The sequence below is a fragment of the Mya arenaria genome, chromosome 12 (genome assembly GCF_026914265.1).
Source record: "Mya arenaria isolate MELC-2E11 chromosome 12, ASM2691426v1".
Taxonomy (NCBI): domain Eukaryota; kingdom Metazoa; phylum Mollusca; class Bivalvia; order Myida; family Myidae; genus Mya; species Mya arenaria.
The window spans coordinates 42881088-42903319 of NC_069133.1; the positions used below are offsets into that span (position 1 = coordinate 42881088).

Genomic DNA, 22232 nt, shown 5'->3' on the forward strand with positions numbered 1-22232 from the left:
GCCATCTGCGGTATCCTTGTTTTGAAGAATTAGTTAGCGAAGTGATTAGCGCACTCGCTTCCAACCAAGGCGACCCGGGTTCGATTACCGGCCTGGGTGCATGTGGGTTTGGTTTGTGGTCTCCAAGCCTGACAAGTGGGTTTCCTCATGGTACTCCGGTTTCCCCCACAACACAAGACTTCACTCTCGCGTAAAATCGTGCCAACGACAGTGATTACTATAATGTTGTAATAACTTGTTTCACAATCGTTGTAAAATAAGTTTAAACTAAACTAAGAATTAAGAAGTCATGGCTACATGTAGAAAATCCACCATGGTTTTGAAACTGGACACAAAACCATGCATTTGAAACATCATGCACAACTTTCGAAACAGGTTCCAAACCGCCGAAACCCTTGGACCAAAAACTGAAACGAGTTGGAGCGTTTTTACGGTTACCGAACTAGTTTCAGTTTTAGTTTTATGGGTTTTGGCGGTTTGGAAACCTGTTTTGAAAGGTTTCCTTGAAGTTCCAACACACTTGATATTGATATTTGTTATTTGAAAACTGTTATAACAAACACACAGTTCGTGACCGATAAGGAAACAAAACTTGAGCACCCTTAGTTTCAACAAAAACGCCCTAACAGATACTTATACAGTACATGTTTGCTTTGAACTTAATGGCGTAAATAAATGAAAAACTGCCAAATGTTCTAAGAACATTCTGACATAGAAAAACTATGAAAAATATGTCTGCACTTTGTGACACTCAAACATAACCATGTGAGAATCTCTATTGAAACAGAGTCTGAACTTTTATGCAAAGTGTTGTATAATTGTCGGTTAAATTATATATATATATATTTCGCTAATCAATAAAAAATATTGCGAGTGAAATAGCGGGTCCAGGGGAGGGTCGCATTCGACGCCTTTCTGTCCCCTCTCCATCCTAAAATATGCATAAATCACACACAAATGCACCATGTCAGATTAAAGTGGAAACATATTCTATAGTGAGGACCCCCAAACCACCATTGTCGCGTTTAGAAACTTTTATTAATTGGGAGCCTGCGGGTATGGACGCACGCCTTAAGATGCCCTCCTACAATGCGCCACCTCTGATATAAAAACCTGGTCCGAAGTCTGGACAGTGTACTGTATTTATGGTTATATATAAGACACTATACGTCTCCTTTTGAGAAAAAGATAGCCAATGGACCAATTGAATATTCCATTTATTGTAAGGAAATTATGGCATACGTTGTGTTCGAATGTGATCTTTGTCTTTGAACAATCCAGTACATTTGAATAGATGAACATCTTGACGATAGAATTTCCAGAATACAGAATTCCAGTCTCACAGATTATGAGAAGAAAAAAATGATGCATACCATTAAGTCGGCGTGATAAAAATAGAAGCAAAAAAAAGCATGACGATCATCAAAAAAGTTATTTACTTAAATGATTACATGTTAAGTATGCATATGTTTGAAAGACATTATTGTTGATAATACTGTAACAATTGTATGTGTTTTTGTGAACACACTTTACTATAATGAGTAAATTGAACGGGGATAAAAAGATTATATATTATAAGGGAATAAACTGGAATTTGTTTTTTGAATGACATTTCCAAAATAAACCATTAAGCCTAATTTTAGTTTTTCAAAACTCCCTTTGTCGCTGCTCACCAACGGAGATTACTGTGTTGGAGATTGAGAAACGTATAGAAAAGTGTTATAGTACCGTGTAACCTACTATCTATTTAAAGAAAAGTTGGTATTTAAAATGGATAGTTTCAAAAAAACAATATTCAGGGCCGTTATAATTTATTAAAGACTTCGTTATCAATTGGAGTATACATTTTTTTAACACACTGAACTTCACATTATATCGTGCAAAGTAAAAATATCAAAGGCATTCTTCTGCAATTTATGAACTGGTCCTTAAGTAAAAGCTACATTTTGGACACAATCAAATATAGTCGGCGCCATCCAGACCGACAAAAAATAAATAAAAGTAGCTTAATTTGAAGCAGTTCTACCGCTTTTCCTCTTGGTATACTTAATTTTGTCCCTATGAAACAAATCGATCGCCTTACTTCCAAATGTCGAAGCTACAAAACCCCATGTTTTCAGTAACAACGTTTTTAGTAATTAATCTTGGTAATTTGATCACACGAATGTTTTACAAAATGCCGAGGTAGTCACAATTTCTGAAGGTTCGGCCTTTTTGCTTCTCTGTGAGATGTCCAATCATTGCTAAACATTTTGATCACATGATACAACCCCATGTTGCTATTGGACTATTTACTCGGCATTTTGCAGGTGGATGGGGCTCGCCTTTATGATTTAACTTATTAGTGATGTAAAAATCCGAAACAGAAAAATGCAGCTTCGGCATTTTGAAGGAATGCCACTGAAATAATTCTAGACTCATTTTAATGGTAATTAGCGAGCTCGGAACGTTTCCGTCATTATGCTGTCCTTGAATTCAGTTTGCTTAACTTAATACATTGCGTCATTTCCAGTACAAAAAAAAAACAGAAACGCCGCTGTGCGACGACACCAGGTTTTCAATGATTGACAGAAGAACTTCAGCCTGTGTCTGTTTTTCTATTTTTAGTAACAGTGACATTGACCATAGAGACCCCAAACGCAATCACATGAAAGGTATCCATAAACTCTTCCTATAGACCAAGTTGAGTCAAGATATGTCAACCCTAACTAAAGTTATTCAGTTTCAACCGTTTTTCTATTTTAAGTAACAGCGACCTTGTCCTTGACCATAGGGACCCCAAACGCACTCCCATTAAAGGTATTCATAAACTCTTCCAATAGACCATGTTTAGTCATGATATGTCAACCCTAAAGTTATTCAGTTTCAACCGTTTTTCTATTTTTAGTAACAGTGACCTTGACCTTGATCCTAGTGACCACAAACGCAATCCCATGAAAGGTATCTAAAAACTCTTCCTATAGACCAAGTTTAGTCAAGATATGTCAACCCTTACTGAAATTATTCATGTTCATAGGTGAGTTTCACGCCGCCCGGCCGCACGGCCGCCCGCCCGAACAACGACGTTCGTCATTCTAATAACCAGGTTTCAGTTTGTTAAAACTGGTTAAAAATTGTATGATTCACATAGATAGTCAGGCAAAGATTAGGGAATTTCCAAAGTTGTCAGCAAAATGTGGAGCTGAGAGTTTTGTAACTATTTGCATAGTAGCATTATTTTCATGGAAAAAAACAACAAATTATTTTTCTATGGAAGTGCATGGTCCGCTCTGTCAAATGGCCTACCTATGTAAGCTGAAATTTAAGGAATTAATTGCTTGATTGATGTCATTATCGGTGTATGAACGCAGTTGGTCCGGTTAAAGTGTGTGGAATCCGAAGGGCTCCACGCGAACTTTAACCAGCCCAACTGCGTTCAAATCCATGATAATGACATCAGTCAGGCAATTAATTTCTATATATACACCAAAAGTACATGTTTTCTTTCAAGGATTGTTCATAAAATACATCTTTTTTATTATTTTATTGCTACGGACAAAAATGGTCCCAAAATAGAATCACTTTTTAACGAAAAATTGAAACACTAATGACAACAATGCATTTAACAAATCAAAAATCAACAATTTTCAACATGTTGACTTTTTGTGACCAGCTGACATAAATCATAGCGTAGTACGCGATTTATATTCATACGCTATGATTTGCGATCCGAACATTTTCGAAAATGTTGCGTCCAACGTAAAATATTCGCAATTATTGAAAGGCTGCCCATTGAATGCATGAAAGATGAGGTGTAAATAATCCACTATTTTATAGAAATGACCTGCCCTTGTTTATTCCACCTTAATAAGTTTATAACAGTTGTTCGTAAACAGAAAGAAAGAAAACGTACCGTTTCTTCATATGTCTGCTCCTCTGGTGGTGGGGGGTGGCGATGGGCTCCACCGCTCCCAGGTGGCTCCGGCTCCACCTCATACAACTATGAAATACAATAGCATGAGATAACAAAGGAGCCTGGTCGATATCAGAAAGAGATCTAAGACACTCATATTTTCGTTTTCTGAATGTCGAATGTTATGTCGAATGACATCATTTTCAAATGTCGAATGTCCAGCACAACGTTAATTTGTTCAATGTCGAATGACGTTTGTATTCATTTTTAATGTTGACTAACCAATGTGGTGCCAGCACGATATTCATTTTTTCACAGTGTTATAAGTTCATATTTTGAATGGTGAATGTCCAATGTGCTAGAACGACATTCATTTGTTTGAATGTCGAGTGAATAATGTCCTGCTTCTATGTCAGTCAAATAACCAATGTCGTCTGTTGAGCTTAACACAACCCAAAAGAAGACCTCTTGATCAAGAGGTTGAGTTCACAATATCCTTGCAGTTGTCGTTCGGCATTCGGAAGGACACACACAGTTTCCCGACGCATTAGACATTATGCCTTTTTTTCTCCAGGTTAATATGCAATTAAGATCCTGTTGTCATTCAACGCTAGACTTTTCGAGGTTTTGTACACAAAATCCATGTTGTCGTGGTTCGGCAGTACGCCATCTTTTTCTAGGGATTAAGAACACAATTTACCTGTTAAAATGGGTAAGCATTGCAGCCTTTATGCTCTGAGGTAAAGTACACAAATAACCTGTTGAAATGGTTATTCATTTGGCAGTGCAGCCTGTTTGCTCTGAGGTTAAGTACATAAATAACCTGTTGAAATGGTTATTCATTTGGCAGTGCAGCCTGTTTGCTCTGAGGTTAAGTACATAAATAACCTGTTGAAATGGTTATTCATTTGGCAGTGCAGCCTGTTTGCTCTGAGGTTAAGTACACAATTAACCTATTGAAATGGTTATTCATTTGGCAGTGCAGCCTGTTTGCTCTGAGGTTAAGTACACAATTAACCTATTGAAATGGTTATTCATTTGGCAGTGCAGCCTGTTTGCTCTGAGGTTAAGTACATAATTAACCTATTGAAATGGTTATTCATTTGGCAGTGCAGCCTGTTTGCTCTGAGGTTAAGTACATAATTAACCTATTGAAATGGTTATTCATTTGGCAGTGCAGCCTGTTTGCTCTGAGGTTAAGTACATAATTAACCTATTGAAATGGTTATTCATTTGGCAGTGCAGCCTGTTTGCTCTGAGGTTAAGTACATAATTAACCTATTGAAATGGTTATTCATTTGGCAGTGCAGCCTGTTTGCTCTGAGGTCAAGTACATAATTAACCTATTGAAATGGTTATTCATTTGGCAGTGCAGCCTGTTTGCTTTGAGGTTAAGTACATAATTAACCTGTTGAAATGGTTATTCATTTGGCAGGCAGTGCAGCCTGTTTGCTCTGAGGTTAAGTACATAATTAACCTTTTGAAATGGTTATTCATTTGGCAGTGCAGCTTGTTTGCTCTGAGGTTAAGTACATAATTAACCTATTGAAATGGTTATTCATTTGGCAGTGCAGCCTGTTTGCTCTGAGGTTAAGTACATAATTAACCTATTGAAATGGTTATTCATTTGGCAGTGCAGCCTGTTTGCTTTGAGGTTAAGTACATAATTAACCTTGAGGTTAAGTACATAATTAACCTATTGAAATGGTTATTCATTTGGCAGTGCAGTCTGTTTGCTCTGAGGTTAAGTACATTATTAAACTGCTGTTGTGGATAAGCATGCGGCAGGACGCCATCTGTTTCTGAAGGTTAAGAACACAAACCTGTCAAGATGGTAATTTATTTGGCAGGGCACACTGTTTGCACGGAGATTAAGTACACAATTTGCCTGCTGTTTTGGTTCAGCATTCGGCAGGACGCCATCTATTTCTGGAGGTTAATACCACAATAAAACTGTGTTTAGCGTTCGGCAGGGAACCTGTTTCCCCGAAGGTTTAGTACACAATTAACCTGTTGTTTTTGTTCCGTATTCGGACGGATGCCATTTAATTCTAGATGTCAAATGAATAATATACCTCTTGTTGTGGTTCAGGATTCGGACGGACGCCCTCTATTTCGGAATACTCCTCTTGTGGCTCCTCTGGGACGGGTGGCGGGACCCGGCGGACAACCGGCGGGGGAGTGCCGTCTTCTTCTTCATCACTTCCGGCGTACAGCTGCAGAAGCAATGCAAGTTAGAGCTACCACAGAAATGATAGAAACCCCCGAACGGCTTCTTGACACATAATGTAAATCAGTCATTCGGAAATGTACGTGAAGTTAGCGGCCTAGCGGCCTAGCGGCGTGAAGTTAGCGGCCTGGCGGCCTAGCGGGCTAACGGCGTAAAGTTGGCGGCCTAGCGGCCTGGCGGCCTAATTATATTTTCTATTTCCAAGCAATTTTTAATGAGTTTTTTTTTTAAACAATGATAAATCAAGGTTTTTTATTCATATAGTTACATAGCGGCCTTAAATTGTTATCTATTCAGAATATTTTTCTTTACCTTTTATTCTAAAACAATTTTAAATTAACTGCTTTATGCACAAATTATCACTCTGAAGCGTTTTTCAATTTTTTTTCAAAAAAGTCGATCGAGCACTTCAGCGGCCTAGCGGCCAAGCGGCGTGAAGTTAGCGGCCTGGCGGCCTAGCGGCCTAGCGGCCTAAAATGGTATCCTATTTTAAAGCATGTATGCATGCATTTTCTTCTAAAACAATGACATATTAACTGTTTTTATGCACAAATTAACACTTTGAAGCTATTAGCGATTATCAACAGTTTTCTTTTAAGAGCGTCGATAAAGCAGTCAGCTATTTCAAAGCATTAAACATGCCTTCCTTCTAAAACAATGATGTATTTACTGTTTTTATGCACAAATTATCACTCTGAAGCGTTTTTCATTTTTTCCCCCAAAAAAGTCGATCGAGCACTTCAGCGGCCTAGCGGCGTGAAGTTAGCGGCCTGGCGGCCTAGCGGCCTAGCGGCCTAAAATGGTTTCCTATTTCAAAGCATGTATACATGCATTTTCTTCTAAAACAATGACATATTAACTGTTTGAATGCACAAATTAACACTCTGAAGCGTTTTTCAACTTTTTTTCAAAAAAGTCGATCGAGCACTTCAGCGGACTAGCGGCCTAGCGGCGTGAAGTTAGCGGCCTGGCGGCCTAGCGGCCTAGCGGCCTAGCGGCCTAAGATGGTTTCCTATTTCAAAGCATGTATACATGCATTTTCTTCTAAAACAATGATATATTAACTGTTTTAAGCACACACTATCACTCTGAGGCGATTATCAACCTTTTTTTCAAAAAGTCGAACAAGCAGTCAGCTTTTCAAAGCATGTGAACATGCCTTGTCTGTGCATAAAAACAGTTAACATATCATTTTCTTAGAAGAAAATGCATGTATACATGCTTTGAAATAGGATAGCATTTTAGGCCGCCAGGACGCTAGGCCGCTAACTTCACGCCGCTAGTCCGCTAGGCCGCTGAAGTGCTTGATCGACTTTTTTTTTAAAGTTGAAAAACGGTTCAGAGTGATAATTTGTGCATAAAAACAATAATATATCATTGTTTTAGAAGAACATGAGTGTTTAATGCTTTGAAATAGCTGACTGCTTTATCGACGCTTTTGAAAAAAAACTGTTGATAATCGCTTATAGCTTCAAAGTGTTAATTTGTGCATAAAAACAGTTAATATGTCATTGTTTTAGAAGAAAATGCATGTATACATGCTTTGAAATAGGAAACCATTTTAGGCCGCTAGGCCGCCAGGCCGCTAACTTCACGCCGCTTGGCCGCTAGGCCGCTGAAGTGCTCGATCGACTTTTTTGAAAAAAAGTTGTAAAACGCTTCAGAGTGATAATTTGTGCATAAAACATTTAATTTAAAATTGTTTTAGAATAAAAGGTAAAGAAAAATATTCTGAATAGATAACAATTTAAAGCCGCTATGTAACTATATGAATAAAAAACCTTGATTTATCATTGTTTAAAAAAAACGCATTAAAAATTGCTTGGAAATAGAAAATATAATTAGGCCGCCAGGCCGCTAGGCCGCTAGGCCGCCAACTTCACGCCGCTAGGCCGCTAGGCCGCTTGGCCGCCAGACCGCTTACTTCGCGCCGCTAGGCCGCTAGACCGCTAACTTCACGCCGCTAGGCCGCTAACTTCACGTACATCATTCGGAACTCATCGGCAATTTTTATCGAATTCAACCTCAGATGTATGCAGGTACATCAGTTGAAGTAGTTCGTAATGTTTTGAATTATATCATGAATTAAATGTAGTGTTTAAGACTTGTGTTTATTGATCAAAGTTTAAATGGATTGCCAGTGAATTGAATTATTGCACACATCAAGAAGATTCCCAAAAGTTAGGTCATAAAGTTTAACTGCTAAATAAAATTACTGCGCGATCTACTTGCAGCGGACTTAAACGTACCACTTTTTGAGTATGTAAACCGTCCAAATTTCGATAAAAAAACCCCGAGGTGTTCCGGATGTGAAATCAGTTCTAATGGTACTTCTGTATTGGTCGGGTACCGGGTACGAACATACTAAAGAATTTTATTGGTCTTTAATTTCGCGGAGTCTTCTTAGTTCAATGGGTTTTTTTTCTTCTGAACATCTAAATTTAGCAAAAGCATTCCAATATTTGAATGGAATACCCCCAAAAATATTTAATATTACATTAGTGATATTTTGAGGAAATATTATTGACATTATGCTATTTGTGTACTTTACAGTCAAGTCTACGTTGTCTAATAGTATATATTTTATCATTATATTTGCTTCTAAACATATCCAAAGCCACAGGTGAAAAACTATGATTTTATTTCTAACGATCTAAGCATTTTGTAACAATGATTGGGGATATCTATGATTAGGCATGGACACACAACTACAACATACAATTAACAAAGTAAGTATCACATAATGGTAGACATCCGCATTCACCAAAGGTAATACATATATGTTCGTCGTTCCTTCAACTTTTCGAACATTTTACATTTAATTGTAGCTATGGTATCAGTTTACTTATATTATAATTATGTATATATAAACACACATAGGGAGTATTTATCTCCACTTCCTCCTCCTATATTTGTAGCAATAATTATACGAAGTAAAGAATATGGACACACGACTCCGACAAATAGGATATCTTCTTTATGCTCATATCATTTCTTTTATGCAGGTATGATGCTAGTCTATATAGTTAAAAATACAAATCACCAAATTCATTATGAAAGTATATCCCAAGAAAAAATATTAGTGTATCAAACCGTAAAATTATCATGGCAGAAACGTGTTTTCGCATAATTGCCGGACAAAAACGAGTACTTATGTAGTCATGTGATTTAGAAAATCTCTTTTTTCCTATCAATTATATCAAAACAACGTTCAGTCTAAAGAGAAACCGTATCCAAACATAAACATGTTATATTGTCACTGAAGCTGTATTTGTTTACTGAACATTATCGTAGAACAGTGGTAATTCACTTCACAAGCAAATGAATCTGAATGGCTTTCGATTGGGAAAAGTTTTGGCACTTTCAGAACCGCAGAGTTCTAAATTACCAACAGTTCACGCCTTATACCAACCTCCTGGCCCTCTTCGGCTTGTACGACGCGGATAATTTCGTTGTAGAGTTCCTGTGATGAGGCTTCAGTGAATTCCTCATCCTGGTCAGAGTCGCCCTGGAAATAAACATCATAAACCATGACATAAGCGATCGCAACTTCTTGGCCATTTCCGGAACGTTTATCGATTTGAATATTAATAACCGATCGTGTTCAAATTCATAGTTAAATTTTCTTCCGAGCCAGTCGGAGATGGCCGATTTGTTAACTATAAAACTAGTATCAAATTAACCAATATTGTACAAATATTCTGAAGTGTGCTTGACCCTTTGACGTAAACTTCTCGGGAATGGCCGAGAAAGACCGAGTGCAATCGGAGACCGCTCGACTCTATATCAGGAGTTTTCGAGTTTCGAATGAACATGTATGGTTATCTAACGTACGCAGAAGATACATAAATATCTCAAATGCTTGCCCTAACATCTAATATCGCAGGTTAATCTTTGGCAACAGTGGACCTAGGACGTTGACTTGAGTACAATTTCAGCCGAAAATTAGTAGTCAGCGATTATCTGTCAAGTGCAATTCGCAGTCGTTAAATAACGCGAAATTGTAAGACTCTTGAGTTTTGTAAATATTTGATTGATGGAGGAATGTAAACGTTAATATTCGACCAGGATGTGCAAAACATACTGTCTGTCGCCTTGCATCGCAATTTTGTACAGATAGATCTACAGCCGTATGTAGTTGTAGTATAATCATCACAACCAATTCCTTTCTTACGATATAAGTTTTATTTCTAATACCATATTAGTAATGAAATAGTGTGTAGGCGAAGCTCGGTGGTGAATTACAGTTTTTCCAGTTACACAATAGTTGTGTCAATTTTACATAAAAGGTACATATGTGTCATCCAATCATGGTAAAGCTCAGTGACATGGTTTATGTTCACAATGCCCCAAAACCAGTTAGATGGTGGGATGTCACCCAAGTAACACCAGAGTGATTTCCCTTATACAGTAATACTATAGTTGATTAGTACACCCTTTAAGTTAATCAACTAAGAGTTGCACCCCTTACTGGAAATGACGTCAGTTGATGATAAACTCTGTTTTTACATTCGGAACCTCTCGTCCATTTTCCATCAAATGGAAAATAGCCAAGGAGTTCCGAATGCTGTTAAAGATACTATTTAATCTCGTTATAAAAATGTTAAGGAAATAACTGTGCTTTACCTGACCGTTTTCTGATAATGGCGGGGCAGAGGCCTTCCGGGTCGGCAGCGAGGGGTTAGCTCCCTGAAATCAAACAGTTTAGATGAACTTAATCCAGTTCTAATGGTAGAACACAGGGAGGGGCGGATATAGAATTCGACGTTAGAGGAGGCGTTACTTACGGTCGTTAGCTTTTGACTTGCGCCCCTCCCTGAGAATCGATCTTTATCTGGTTTAAGATGTTGGCAGGGGGTAAGGGTAGTCCCCCAAGAAAAGATTAAGGAATGCTAGTCCGAAATGGTGCATTTTCGGCGTACTTTATTACTTTGTTTTTCATAAATTGAAATATAAAGTAAGCTTGGACAAATTTTTTATTTATGTATTTATTATTATTTATTTTTTTTTATTTTATTTTTTTTTTTTGGGGGGGGGGGAGTGCGCCGGGTGCTCCCCCTGGTGCGCCGCTAGTGAAACAGATTTCTTTGAAAACAATATTTTTGTATACAAACTTATTATTTGGCTTTTCATAACTTGTTTTTGGTTTGTTTTTAAACACAAGTATAAAGTACTTAGAAATTAGAACGTATAACAATTGCAATTATTATCGCATTTGAACAAATTCATCCCTGCTACCCTCCAATTATGATTTCAAATATAAGATTAAAATCTCTTCCACTGCTATATAGTGTTTAAGTCTATGTATTTTTTTTCAATAAGATTGTTAGCGTTTGTTTATATCATTGGAATGTAATTAATCGGTGATCACATCTCAAAATATATTCAATTAGTTTGCTAGGGGATTGTCAGGGGGAATTTGCCCTCTCGAAATTCATGCTACAGTCAAAACTCGATATATCGAATTCGTTGGGAAGTAGGGAAATACTTCGACATAACGAAGATTCGATATAACCGAAATACAAATAAAAGTGTATAACAAAACCGAAAAAAAAAATCAAATAAAATTCGAGTAAAATGAACATCGAGATAACAGAATTCGACAAAACGAGATTCGACTGTATTAAGTTTGCAAACTCACGTGGAGTGACGCTCGGCCTCCCCCGGGTTGGGACGGTGGTGGTGGCAGCTTCCGGGTAGCCATCGTACCTGGTTACATGGAAACACTTGTTAAATGAAACATAACACGATAGTATGTTAGCTCAACTTTTCAGAAAGAAAAAAATGCTTACAGTGCCGTGATTTCATACGTTAACAAATATGCTTAGTGAACTCATTATTTTGATACCACTGAACTTGAAGGAGTTTGCGTGATGAAAATGTAAAACGAGGGGTGATTAAAAATACGTTGAAAATATAATTTTGTTGTTCTCGAGGTGAAATATACCTTACACTGTAACACACCGTGTTTTTTTTTTCTTTTTGTATGCACACGTTACGTCGTTTTGAAAATGACGTCGTTCAAATTGGGTCACATCCCAGTGCGCGCTGACGTTTGATTTGGGATGTGGATCGAGCTAAGCTTTCAAAACTTGATATTTTCACTCTTTGAAGCAGTAATTGGTTATCAAGTATGACTGAATCTGAAATGCATTAACGCAGTAGTTTGGTATGCAGTTTAAAGTGACACTCGTATTTAAAATCAATACATACACATAAACATAACTTTCGAGTGATAAACTTTTGACTACTTACTTAATAATGCATTTATGGTAAATATTAATCTTTGATAACAAGATTGTAACCATGTATTCAACAGCTGAAAACGCACACATATCGGGACGGGATGAATCTTTCTCCCACCTCAGATTATAAGTATCTTTCATGGCCGAGAGTGTAAGGTTCATTCCGACCCGAGCGTAGGGTGTTTTGCGGAACCGAAAAGATAGTTAAATTATTGGATCTACTTATCTGAAGTGTGAGAAAAGTAGATCCAATAATTTAACCATGCTAGAAATTCTTATGTTGCCCACGGGCGAAGATAAAATGCCTTTATGGAACTGCTTTTTAATGGTCACCACATTGTAATTACCTCCCTTGTCGAAGGCTGTCGTCTGTAGCATCATGGAAATCTTGTCTTGTGGCAATATTTAGGACGCTAATTATTTCTCGCTTCAAATGTCACAATAAAACAGTTTTCACGCAACTTTCAAGAAATAATGCTTTACTCTCCTTAGAACTATATAATGACCGATTTGACTATTAACATAATCTGAGTCACTGCGCGCATATCCATGACAACCGCGAACTATCGCATATCTATACGCACTTATATTCACTAAGCACAAACGATTTCCAGCAAAAAATACATTTTTACTTAATTTTGTTTAACTGAGGTGGGAGAAAAAGCATCTACTATAGCCGCTCGTTTAAGATAGGTTCATCCCGACCCTCGCGCAGGGTGTTTTGCGGAAACTCGGTAAACCTTGTTTCCGCAAAACACCCTACGCTCGGGTCGGAATGAACCTATCTTACACTCTCGGCCATGGAAGATACTTATAATCTTACACTCTCGGTCATAGAAGATGCTTATAATCTAGTTAACCAGTTATTATGTGACTTACGAAGCGGAATTTGCAAACTAGATAACCAGTTACTGCCAGAAGCCGGAAATGCATTTATAGGTAAGTGGTGACACGAATCGTACCTAGTTAACCAGTTATAATGTGACTTATTAAGTGAACTTCGTAAATCGTAAATATAACCAGGTACTGCTAGAAGCCAGAATTGCATTTATAGATAATTGGTAACACGAATCGTATCTAGTTAACCAGTTATTATATTGCTTATTAAGTGGATTTCGCAAACCACAACTAGACATCCTGTTAGTGTTGTACAGAAGTAGTGTTGTAAAAAAGGTAACAGGCTCTGTGCACTTTCAAGACTGTTTTTAGTCTTATGATATTTATCTTACGGAAAAAAGTCTTGCGAATATTAACTTGATGGCTAGATAATTGTCGCGAAAATTAAGTGGTTAACATGACACAATTCGCGAACGTTAACATAACGTCTTCTTGCATAACAGACATGTGTGTTGACCGGCCATGGAAGTATACGCCTTTACTAGCGGATCCAGGTCGGGGGGGGGGGGGCGCACCGGGCCCCGTAGAATCGACCAAGTTTACTAATCATGTTAATATCGGAGATTAAAAAGGTAAATAAATGCGAACTCAAAATGCACCGTTTCGGACTAAAAAATGTGGGAGATCCCTGTCCCCCTTGCAACCGATTTAAACCAAATATATTCTGGTTCTGAGTGAAGGGAGAAAGCCAAAGGTTACGCCCCTTAGTAACGCCCCCTCTAACGTCGAATCCTGGATCCGCCCCTGGTCTAACCCATCCCGGAATTGTAGACTCACGTGCATTAACGCGCCGTTTTAGAAAAATATTTTCATTGATGATGATACTAAATTAAAAATATAACGATTTATAGACAGAACAAAGTACATCAATAAAAGTATTAATACAAAATTTAATGAGAACCTCAAAACGGCAACGTAAAATGAAAACGTTTTGGCCTTCATTTCAAATCACTGCGCGTTATGACGTTGGCGTTTAATTAAGAACAAGTATCGTTCCGTGACATGTATGCGGGGCGGTTGAAAACATTCTACCCTCGGGCACGCTGCGTGGCCGGTAACTCGGCAAGACTCGTTACCGGCTTCCGCATCTCCTCTCGGTAAGGATTTTTCCATCCGCTAAACATACATGTGGAAAATACTTATATTCTCTCGGCAGTAATATGCCAACATAGATTGACGAGTACTTTGTTTTTTTTGCAAACAGTAGAATTCTACACTTTATTCCTAACGCATTAGATATGTCAACAATCTAATACAACCATTGGTATAGAAATCGTGCTGAAATATGAACGACCAAAGTAATAAATACACGGGGAATTACCCAACTTGAATGTCGATTGTATGTTCCACCATTCAAAATCAAGAGAGATAAATAATTAGCCTTGGCCTTCGAAAAAAGTGTTTACGCGAGAGAAGAATGAAGAAGAATAAATAAAGCTTCATATTTCCTACAAATGTCGAAATTGACTAAGGCTACATTTGCGTAATATTTAGCATAATAATAATGTTGAAATTCATCGAACACATCAAGGATAAGCTGCGTCAAAGATATGTTTATGTCTACGCAGACCGCAAAAAGGGTTTAAGTTTTAAATGCATTGCCAATTATATAATGGGATTATCGATTGTATTAGAAGATGAATTGAAATCAAACACATACTGTAAATCCATCGTATGCATTTAATGCACCAAACATATCGAAAGAATTAAATGCATCCACAACCATTGTATATTGGGATTACACTTTATTATGTCGAACTAAATGCATCAAACATCATTTTGTCGAAGTAATGCACAAAACAACATATTGTCGAACTAAATCAAACATCATTATGTCGAACTAGTTGCATAAAACATCATTGTGTAGATCTAAATGCATCAAACATCATTATGTCGAACTTAATGCATCAAACATCATTATTAAGATGTTAATACAACAAATATAATTATGTCGAACTAAATGCACCAAACATCATTATATAGATATGTCGAACTTAATGCAACAAACATCATTATGTCGAAGAAAATCCATCAAACATTATTGTGTCGAACTAATTGCGTCGAACTGAAAACATCAAAGATCATCATTTAGAACTTAATTCAACAAACATCATTTTGTCGAACTGAATGCATCAAACATCATTGTGTCGAACTAAATGCATCAAACATCATTATGTCGAACTAAATGCATCAAACATCATTATGTCGAACTTAATGCACCAAACATCATCATGAAGAAATTAATGTATCAAAGACCGTTAAGAAGAATTAATGCATCAAACATCATTGTGTCGAACTAAATGCATCAAACATCATTTTCTCGAACTAAATGCATCAAACATCATTATGTTGAACTAATACATCAAACATTATGTCGAACTAATACATCAAACATCATTAAGTCGAGCACATTCATCAAACATCATTATGTCGAAATAATGCATCAAACATCATTATAAAACTTAATGCATCAAACATCAAAGCGTACAACTAATGCAGCAAACATCTTTTATCGAACTAATACATCAAACATCATAATCAAGAACTAAAACAGCATTATATAGAATTAAATTCGAACAAACATCATTAAATGCATCAAATATTATCGTGTACGATTAAACATCATTGCTTTCGATTGAATATCAAGTAAATACAAAAGACTGCTATTCGCTGTTCGTATTTTACGTCACAAAATGGCCATATATTATATATCAAATACTACATGTATGTTGAATTTAAATTCGGTTTAACACGTAAGCTAAACAATGCCAAAACAAAAGTAAATAGTAAATATTATAAAACATTCTTACCTGATAAGTCGCTAAAAAATCCAATTATGCGCTGTTTTTTTTTATTTTCGCTTCCTGGTTTAAAGAATAAAATAAGTCGACTGTAGAGGAAACATGACACTTTAAATATAGGACGTATATATCGTTATGTAGCGATAATCAGAGTGCGATCGAATGAGGTAAAAACTCGCCTTTATCATTGAAGTTTTACAACTGGATGGAAAAAGCGTGTTTTTACATTGAAGGGATGATTAGGATCTGTTTGGTTTTCCTTCAAAACCCGATTGCATTCTATTCATATTTAAGATATTTATTGCGGGGTTCATGTCATTATCGGGGTATGAACTCTATTGGGCTGGTCAAAGTGTGTGGAGTCCGAAGTCTAAATGACGTCACAATAACGCGGGAAAATATCAACCACTTGAAATCACTTTTAAACGTAAAACTGAAACCATTATAGCAACAATACATTTAAAATATAATAAATTAACACTTTCTAAAATGTTGATTTATATTTTACGTGAGCTGCTGACTCAATACAAACAACAACAAGATCGATAGTTTTCATGTATATTGTTATGCGATGAATTGCGATACGAAAAAATCCGAGATGTTGCATTCATCGATTGATAAACCCAAATGCCGAAAGGTAGTTCATTTAAGGAATGAAAGTTGAGGTGTAAATATAAGGCTATGAGAACAATTTCGTCTGAGAATAGATTTTTTGGTCCATTGAAATATTTAAAATAAAAAAACACCGCTTACTCTCTATGTGAAACGCCAAGTGTGTGTAAAATATGAACGCTAGTTAAAAGGATGCAGTCACTTTGAGAAAAAGAGTTCAAACACAATTTTTCACATATCTATTCCGTATCTATTTTTCATAAAATGTGTTTTAACTAATACACCAGTCAATTGTAACCACGGCCCCCAGGTCCAGGGAATAGCGGGGACTTTGACTTTCGTTCCAGTCAACCCCCGGTAAAATATCCGTCCTGTGGGGACAAACCGCTAGAAAAATCCCCGCCAAAAGCCCCCGCACCCCAAGGGCATCCTAGGTTAGGATCATTCCCCGCTGTTTACGGCGCGAAAACAAAACCACCGCATTCACTCGGCACTGCAGGTCCACCTCAAGGGTAAAAACACGGTCCATTTCCCCCGCTATCCCCAGTATACCCCCGGACCTGGAGGAGCCGTGGTTACAATTAACTGGTGCATAATTGGTGAAAGAAATACAAGTGCATGCATTTTTGCATTAAATAAGGTTTTTTTTTCCTTTCAGTATATGTTTCGAACCAAAAATAGCGTTGTTGTTTTTTGTGTTGTTGTTCTTTTCATGTTGTTTTTTCGTGTTGTTTCTCGAGTTGTTTTTTTTTAATTGCGAGACCAAAATAAGCCTTAATGAACTTAAAATAAAACGAAAAAACGTTAGTTGTTAACAATCGCCATGTGCACCAAATAATCTAGGAGATAACAGTATAAAGAACCTAAATATATGTTAACAACCTATTTTAGATAGTGTTCCGTCAAACAAAATGAACAACATATCGAAAAGCATTTCTAAAAATGTATTATCTCGGTGTCAAAGCAGATGTTTTCACTTAAAATGTTTTCAGTCATAATTCCGGTCACCCGCTCGTTTGAAAGATACATATTTTTTTATTTATGAAAAAAAGTTTAGTTGCTTTTCTTGTATATGCTATTTTGAGCTTTTCTTTGGTTAACGCGTCATTCCATTTATTGAAGAGGAACTTTGCTCAATGTATGTACTAAAATGGACTATTAAAGTTACACTCGTATTAAAGCTGCACTCTCACAGATTGGCCGTTTTGACAACTTATTTTATTTTGTTTGGTCTTGGAACGAGCCAATTTATGCGAAAATCCATTGAAACCAGTCATGTAAGACTGCTGACAAAAATTAAATCGCAGGTTTTTTTATTTAAGTTAAAAAAAATGATGTTTTATGCAATTTTCTTTAACCGTTAGTAACGCTTTAAGCCATAAAACATTAATTTTCGAACGGAAATATAGATATCTGCGATCCGATCTTTTGTCAGCAGTCTTGTAACACTGGTTTGCAGAAATGAACGCAAAAATTTGCTCATTCTTAAATAAAAAGTTGTATAAAGCCGTTGTGACCCGTGTTGACCTACGTGAGAACCCCTTTAGGTCACGTTATTCCTCACCCTGGTTTCGTAAGATTGGCCGATTGTTCAGAACTTTTATGAAGTTAACAACGTTGTTAACTTCATCGTTGTTAACTTTCAAATCTATATTGCTCTGTTAGTTTCACAGGTACACTTATGATCTGCAGTATTCCTAACAAGAGTTCAGACAACTGTTTCAGCTGTACTTTTTAAATTAAATATGTGAGCATATCATCAAATAGTTCACCATTAAAAGTTAACAACAATGTCGTTAATTTCATTGTTAACTTTAACAAAGTTCTGAACAATCGAGCCAATATGTACGTAATGCTAGTGAGGCGCATGTCACATGAAACTCAAGAATATCCGTAAGCTTCGTGCCACTAAATGGCGCCCGTTGGCTAGTTTGGCGCCTTGTTTTCTCACAGGAAGCCGCCAGGTGCGTACCGGGGGCATTTTTAGTTGTACGAGGTGTCGACATGCGGTATGTCAATATTTGGGTCTCGATATAAGTTATTTGGGAGAGGAGCGGCAGGTGTTTTTTAGCATACAGCCATAGACGATAAAATACCAGTTTTAAGCACCAATATTCAGCATTCAGTAAAATAACGCCCTAAAAGGGACTCGTGGTTTATAGAAAATGCATTTTTTTACGGATTTGTTTTATAACAAAATAAAGTGTGGCAAATCATTATGAGTGTTATAAAAGAAGTGTTTTCAGATGCATTGCCGGTAAACCTCATTTTTGGTGCCGAAACATGAGCGAGTCTCTTTAACCGATTAAAGGGAGAAGACACCAGATGTTACCATTGCAAAAAAAGAAAGATAATTGTCAAATACTTCTACATGCTTAATAAACATAAACTGGGAAACCACTATGTCCTGTTTTTAATCGTGACATCTCAGCTGGGGCAGCGACAAACTATCCTTTTAATCATGTAAAATGATGTATTATCTACCTCATACTAGCTCGTAGTGATAATTCATGGATTGTTTTGAGGAAATACTGAATTTGCCGATTTTGACAGGATTTGGTGTCTAGTCCCTTTAAAGGAAACGGGTTTCAGCATTGTCAATTCAGGAGAACCAATATTGATGTTTACAGCAGGCGAATTGGGATATTCCAAGGTACACCACATGCACCTTAACGTTTACTTTTTCAAGGTACGCGTTTAAGCACTTGCCACAGTATGGTGCTGATTGGTCAGTCTTGCACGAGGATTTCATGGTATAGGGGTAAAGTTGTTATGTGGTCATTCTACCTGTCGACTTCACGCCGTATACATCGTTTATTTTGTTCGCATTGCACGTTATGTCGTATGTGAATCAGACAAATGAATGAGGCTCAATATTCATACTTTGTGAGCCGACACTTGGCAAATGAGCACAGGTTTCCAGTGTTAACCGTCTCTGTTTTTACCATGGCCAGTCGAAGGCACAGTGTAGGACTTTTGTAGCCAATGCTTATTTCAGTGCTGAAATTTACTTGTTTTACATATCTTACATGTGCTTTTCTTTGTCGGCTGCACGTCATCACTCAATAAACTGCTCGTTTGGTATTGCATGAATAAGTTGGTGTTTTAGTTAAAACGAAGTAAACCAAAGACCCAATACTGATGCTTACCCCACTTCGTACTGGAGTATGACTAGGTACGCCCCTGGCCGCTCTACTGTTTCAAGGTACGAAGCTTACGAAAAATGACGCGTTTAAAGTAACAGAAATGTTAAACCTTCACAGCATAGCCCTGTGACTTTCACATTTCAACGACGCCATGTCCCTAAGCGTCTATAAATTGGAGATGTCTGTCGAGTAGTGTAGTTAGATTGCCTGCAGATGCCGTGGAGCATTTTTACAATGCTATTGCTTTTTTCATACGGAGAATGATTAATCAACGCTTTGAAACTTTGCCTTGATAAGGTAAGATTGTTGTTGTTGTTGTTGTTTCTTTTCTGTTGTTTAAAGATGCACTCTCAAAGATTTATCGCTTTTACAACTTTTTTATTTTTTGTCTTGGAATGAGCCAACTTTTGCGTATGACTGGTTTCCATGCATTTTCGCATAAATTGGCTGGTTCCGAGACAAAAAATAAAAAGTTGTCAAAACGTTCAAAGTGTGAGAGTGCAGCTTTAAGGTATGTTACATTGACAAGAAGTTTGATTTCATAGGCTGACAATCTTATTACTTTTCATAAGTTGGAAGTGTTAAAACCGTATAGCTCTCCCGAAAGATTAGGCAACTTTCGGAGATGACATCAGATGATATTATTCTGTATTCTAGGTACATTCAAAACGTCAAAATGTTCAAGTCAACTGCATTTTGTGTGGCATTTTTTGCAAGCGTTTTTGGATCCGACGCCCAGCTGAATATGACCGAACTATGTCCATATAACACCTTCTGCACTTCTGGGCCTCTAAAGGTTTGTTTTACTCAAATATTAACTATTTATTATATGCTTTCCGTTGGTCTATAGAGATATATCAGTGAATTAAAAATGTTATTGGCACTACAATCTAGAAGAGACATCCATCACAAGAACAACAAACCTGTTATTAGGCGTAAAAGCAGCAGTCTCGGTTTTATAACGACTGAGGGTAGGTGAAGCACGGTCAACATCCCGTGCCTAGTCTCCTCCGTGCCTAGTCTCCTCCGTCCCTAGTCTCATCCGTGCATAGTCTCCTCCGTCCCTAGTCTCCTCCGTCCCTTGTCTCCTCCGTCCCTAGTCTCCTCCGTCCCTAGTCTCCTCCGTCCCTTGTCTCCGATGCCCCTAGTGTTCTCCGCCTCTTGCGTTCCCCGTCTCTTGTATCAGACGCCCCTAGTGTTCTCCGCCTCTTGCGTTCTCCGTCTCTTGTCTCCGACGCCCCTAGTGTTCTCCGCCTCTTGCGTTCCCCGTCTCTTGTATCCGACGCCCCTAGTGTTCTCCGCCTCTTGCGTTCTCCGTCTCTTGTCTCCGATGCCCCAAGTGTTCTCCGCCTGTTGCGTTCTTCGTCTCTTGTCTCCGACGCCCCTAGTATTCTTCGCCTCTTGTCTCCGACGCCCCTAGTTTCCTCCGCCTCTAGTCTCCTCCGTCCCTTGTCCCCGACGCCCCTAGTGTTCTCAGTCTCTTGCGTTCTCCGCCTCTTGTCTCCGACGTCCCTAGTGTTCTCCGCCTCATGCGTTCTCTGTCCCTTGTCTCCGACGCGCCTAGCGTTCTCCGCCTCTTGCGTTCTCCGCCTCTTGTCTCCGACGCCCTAAGTCTTCTCCGCCCCTAGACTCCTCAAACCCTAATCTCCGATGCCCCTAGTATTCTCCGCCCCTTGTGTTCTCCGTCCCTAGTCATCCCAGCCCCTAATCTTCTCCGCACCTAGTCATCTCTGCCCCTTGTCTCCTCCGACCTCGTCCCCCACCCCTAGTCTCATCGCCCCTAGTCTCCTCCCCAAAATGTATCCTGCCCCTAGGCTCCTCCGTCATAGTCGCATCCACCTCTAGTCTCCCTCACTAGTAGTCTACTCCATCCGCAGTCATCCCCACCTCTAGTCTCCGACGCCCCAAATCTTACCCGCCACTAGTCTTCCACTCCCGTAGTCATCCCCGCCCCTAGTATTCTAGACTTCCCTGGCCCTTGTCCTTCCCGCCCCTAGTCATTCCTCCCCCTACACTCCCCGTCCAATAGTCTTACAATCCCTTATGTCCCTGGCCCTTGTATCCTCCGCCCCCTAGTATCCTCCGTCCGAAGTCCCCACCCCTTGTCCCCGACGCCCCATAGTCATCCCCGCCCCTAGTCTCCCCCACCCATAGTCATCCCCTCTCCTAGTCTCCTCCGCTCCGAGTATCCCCGGCCCATAGTCTTCCTCACCTCTAGTACTCTAGTATCATCCGCCCCTAGTCATACCCTTCCCTTGTTACCCATATCCATAGTCACTCCCTCCAGTGAATATTTAGTGTTCCGAAGTGGACATATAACTACGAAATACATTGTGAACGAAGGGGCCACGAACATACGACAACATATCATTTGTAGCATGCGGCCGCATATCATAAGTAGCCTACGAT

At 38.4% G+C, this 22232-nt stretch overlaps 2 protein-coding genes across 6 annotated transcripts in view; both read right to left on the minus strand.

The window, feature by feature from the left end:
• LOC128211293 (uncharacterized) overlaps nt 1-16188 on the minus strand; it is a 36869-nt gene extending 20681 nt beyond the window's left edge. For 2 of the 5 annotated variants that reach the window (XM_052915949.1, XM_052915945.1), the window contains exons 1-7: nt 16075-16188; nt 12087-12265; nt 11764-11831; nt 10749-10811; nt 9535-9630; nt 5968-6108; nt 3893-3979 (exon numbers count right to left, since the gene is read on the minus strand). In XM_052915949.1, the coding sequence (XP_052771909.1) occupies nt 3893-3979; nt 5968-6108; nt 9535-9630; nt 10749-10811; nt 11764-11826 (450 nt within the window). In that variant the 5' untranslated portion in view covers nt 11827-11831; nt 12087-12265; nt 16075-16188. Of the gene's footprint in view, nt 1-3892; nt 3980-5967; nt 6109-9534; nt 9631-10748; nt 10812-11763; nt 11832-12069; nt 12266-16074 lie in introns of all 5 variants that reach the window. The other 3 variants (XM_052915948.1, XM_052915947.1, XM_052915946.1) reach the window with 3 other exon arrangements.
• A 4747-nt stretch (nt 16189-20935) lies between these two features.
• Nucleotides 20936-21650, minus strand: LOC128210714 (U1 small nuclear ribonucleoprotein 70 kDa-like). The gene is made up of 2 exons (XM_052915067.1): nt 21544-21650; nt 20936-21383 (listed from the first exon to the last, which is right to left on the minus strand). Exons 1-2 carry the CDS (start codon nt 21648-21650, stop codon nt 20936-20938), a joined length of 555 nt encoding a protein of 184 aa, XP_052771027.1.
• Nucleotides 21651-22232: the final 582 nt, after the last annotated feature.

Bases quoted from the DNA above. Each gene is read 5' to 3' on its own strand.
- LOC128210714 (XM_052915067.1), bottom strand. From the start codon at position 21,650: ATGACGGAGGAGCCTAGGGGCAGGATACATTTTGGGGAGGAGACTAGG. The intron at 21,384-21,543 runs GTGCGGAGAAGA...GGAGAACGCTAG, and splicing joins CAAGGGGCAGAGATGACTAG to GCGCGTCGGAGACAAGGGAC.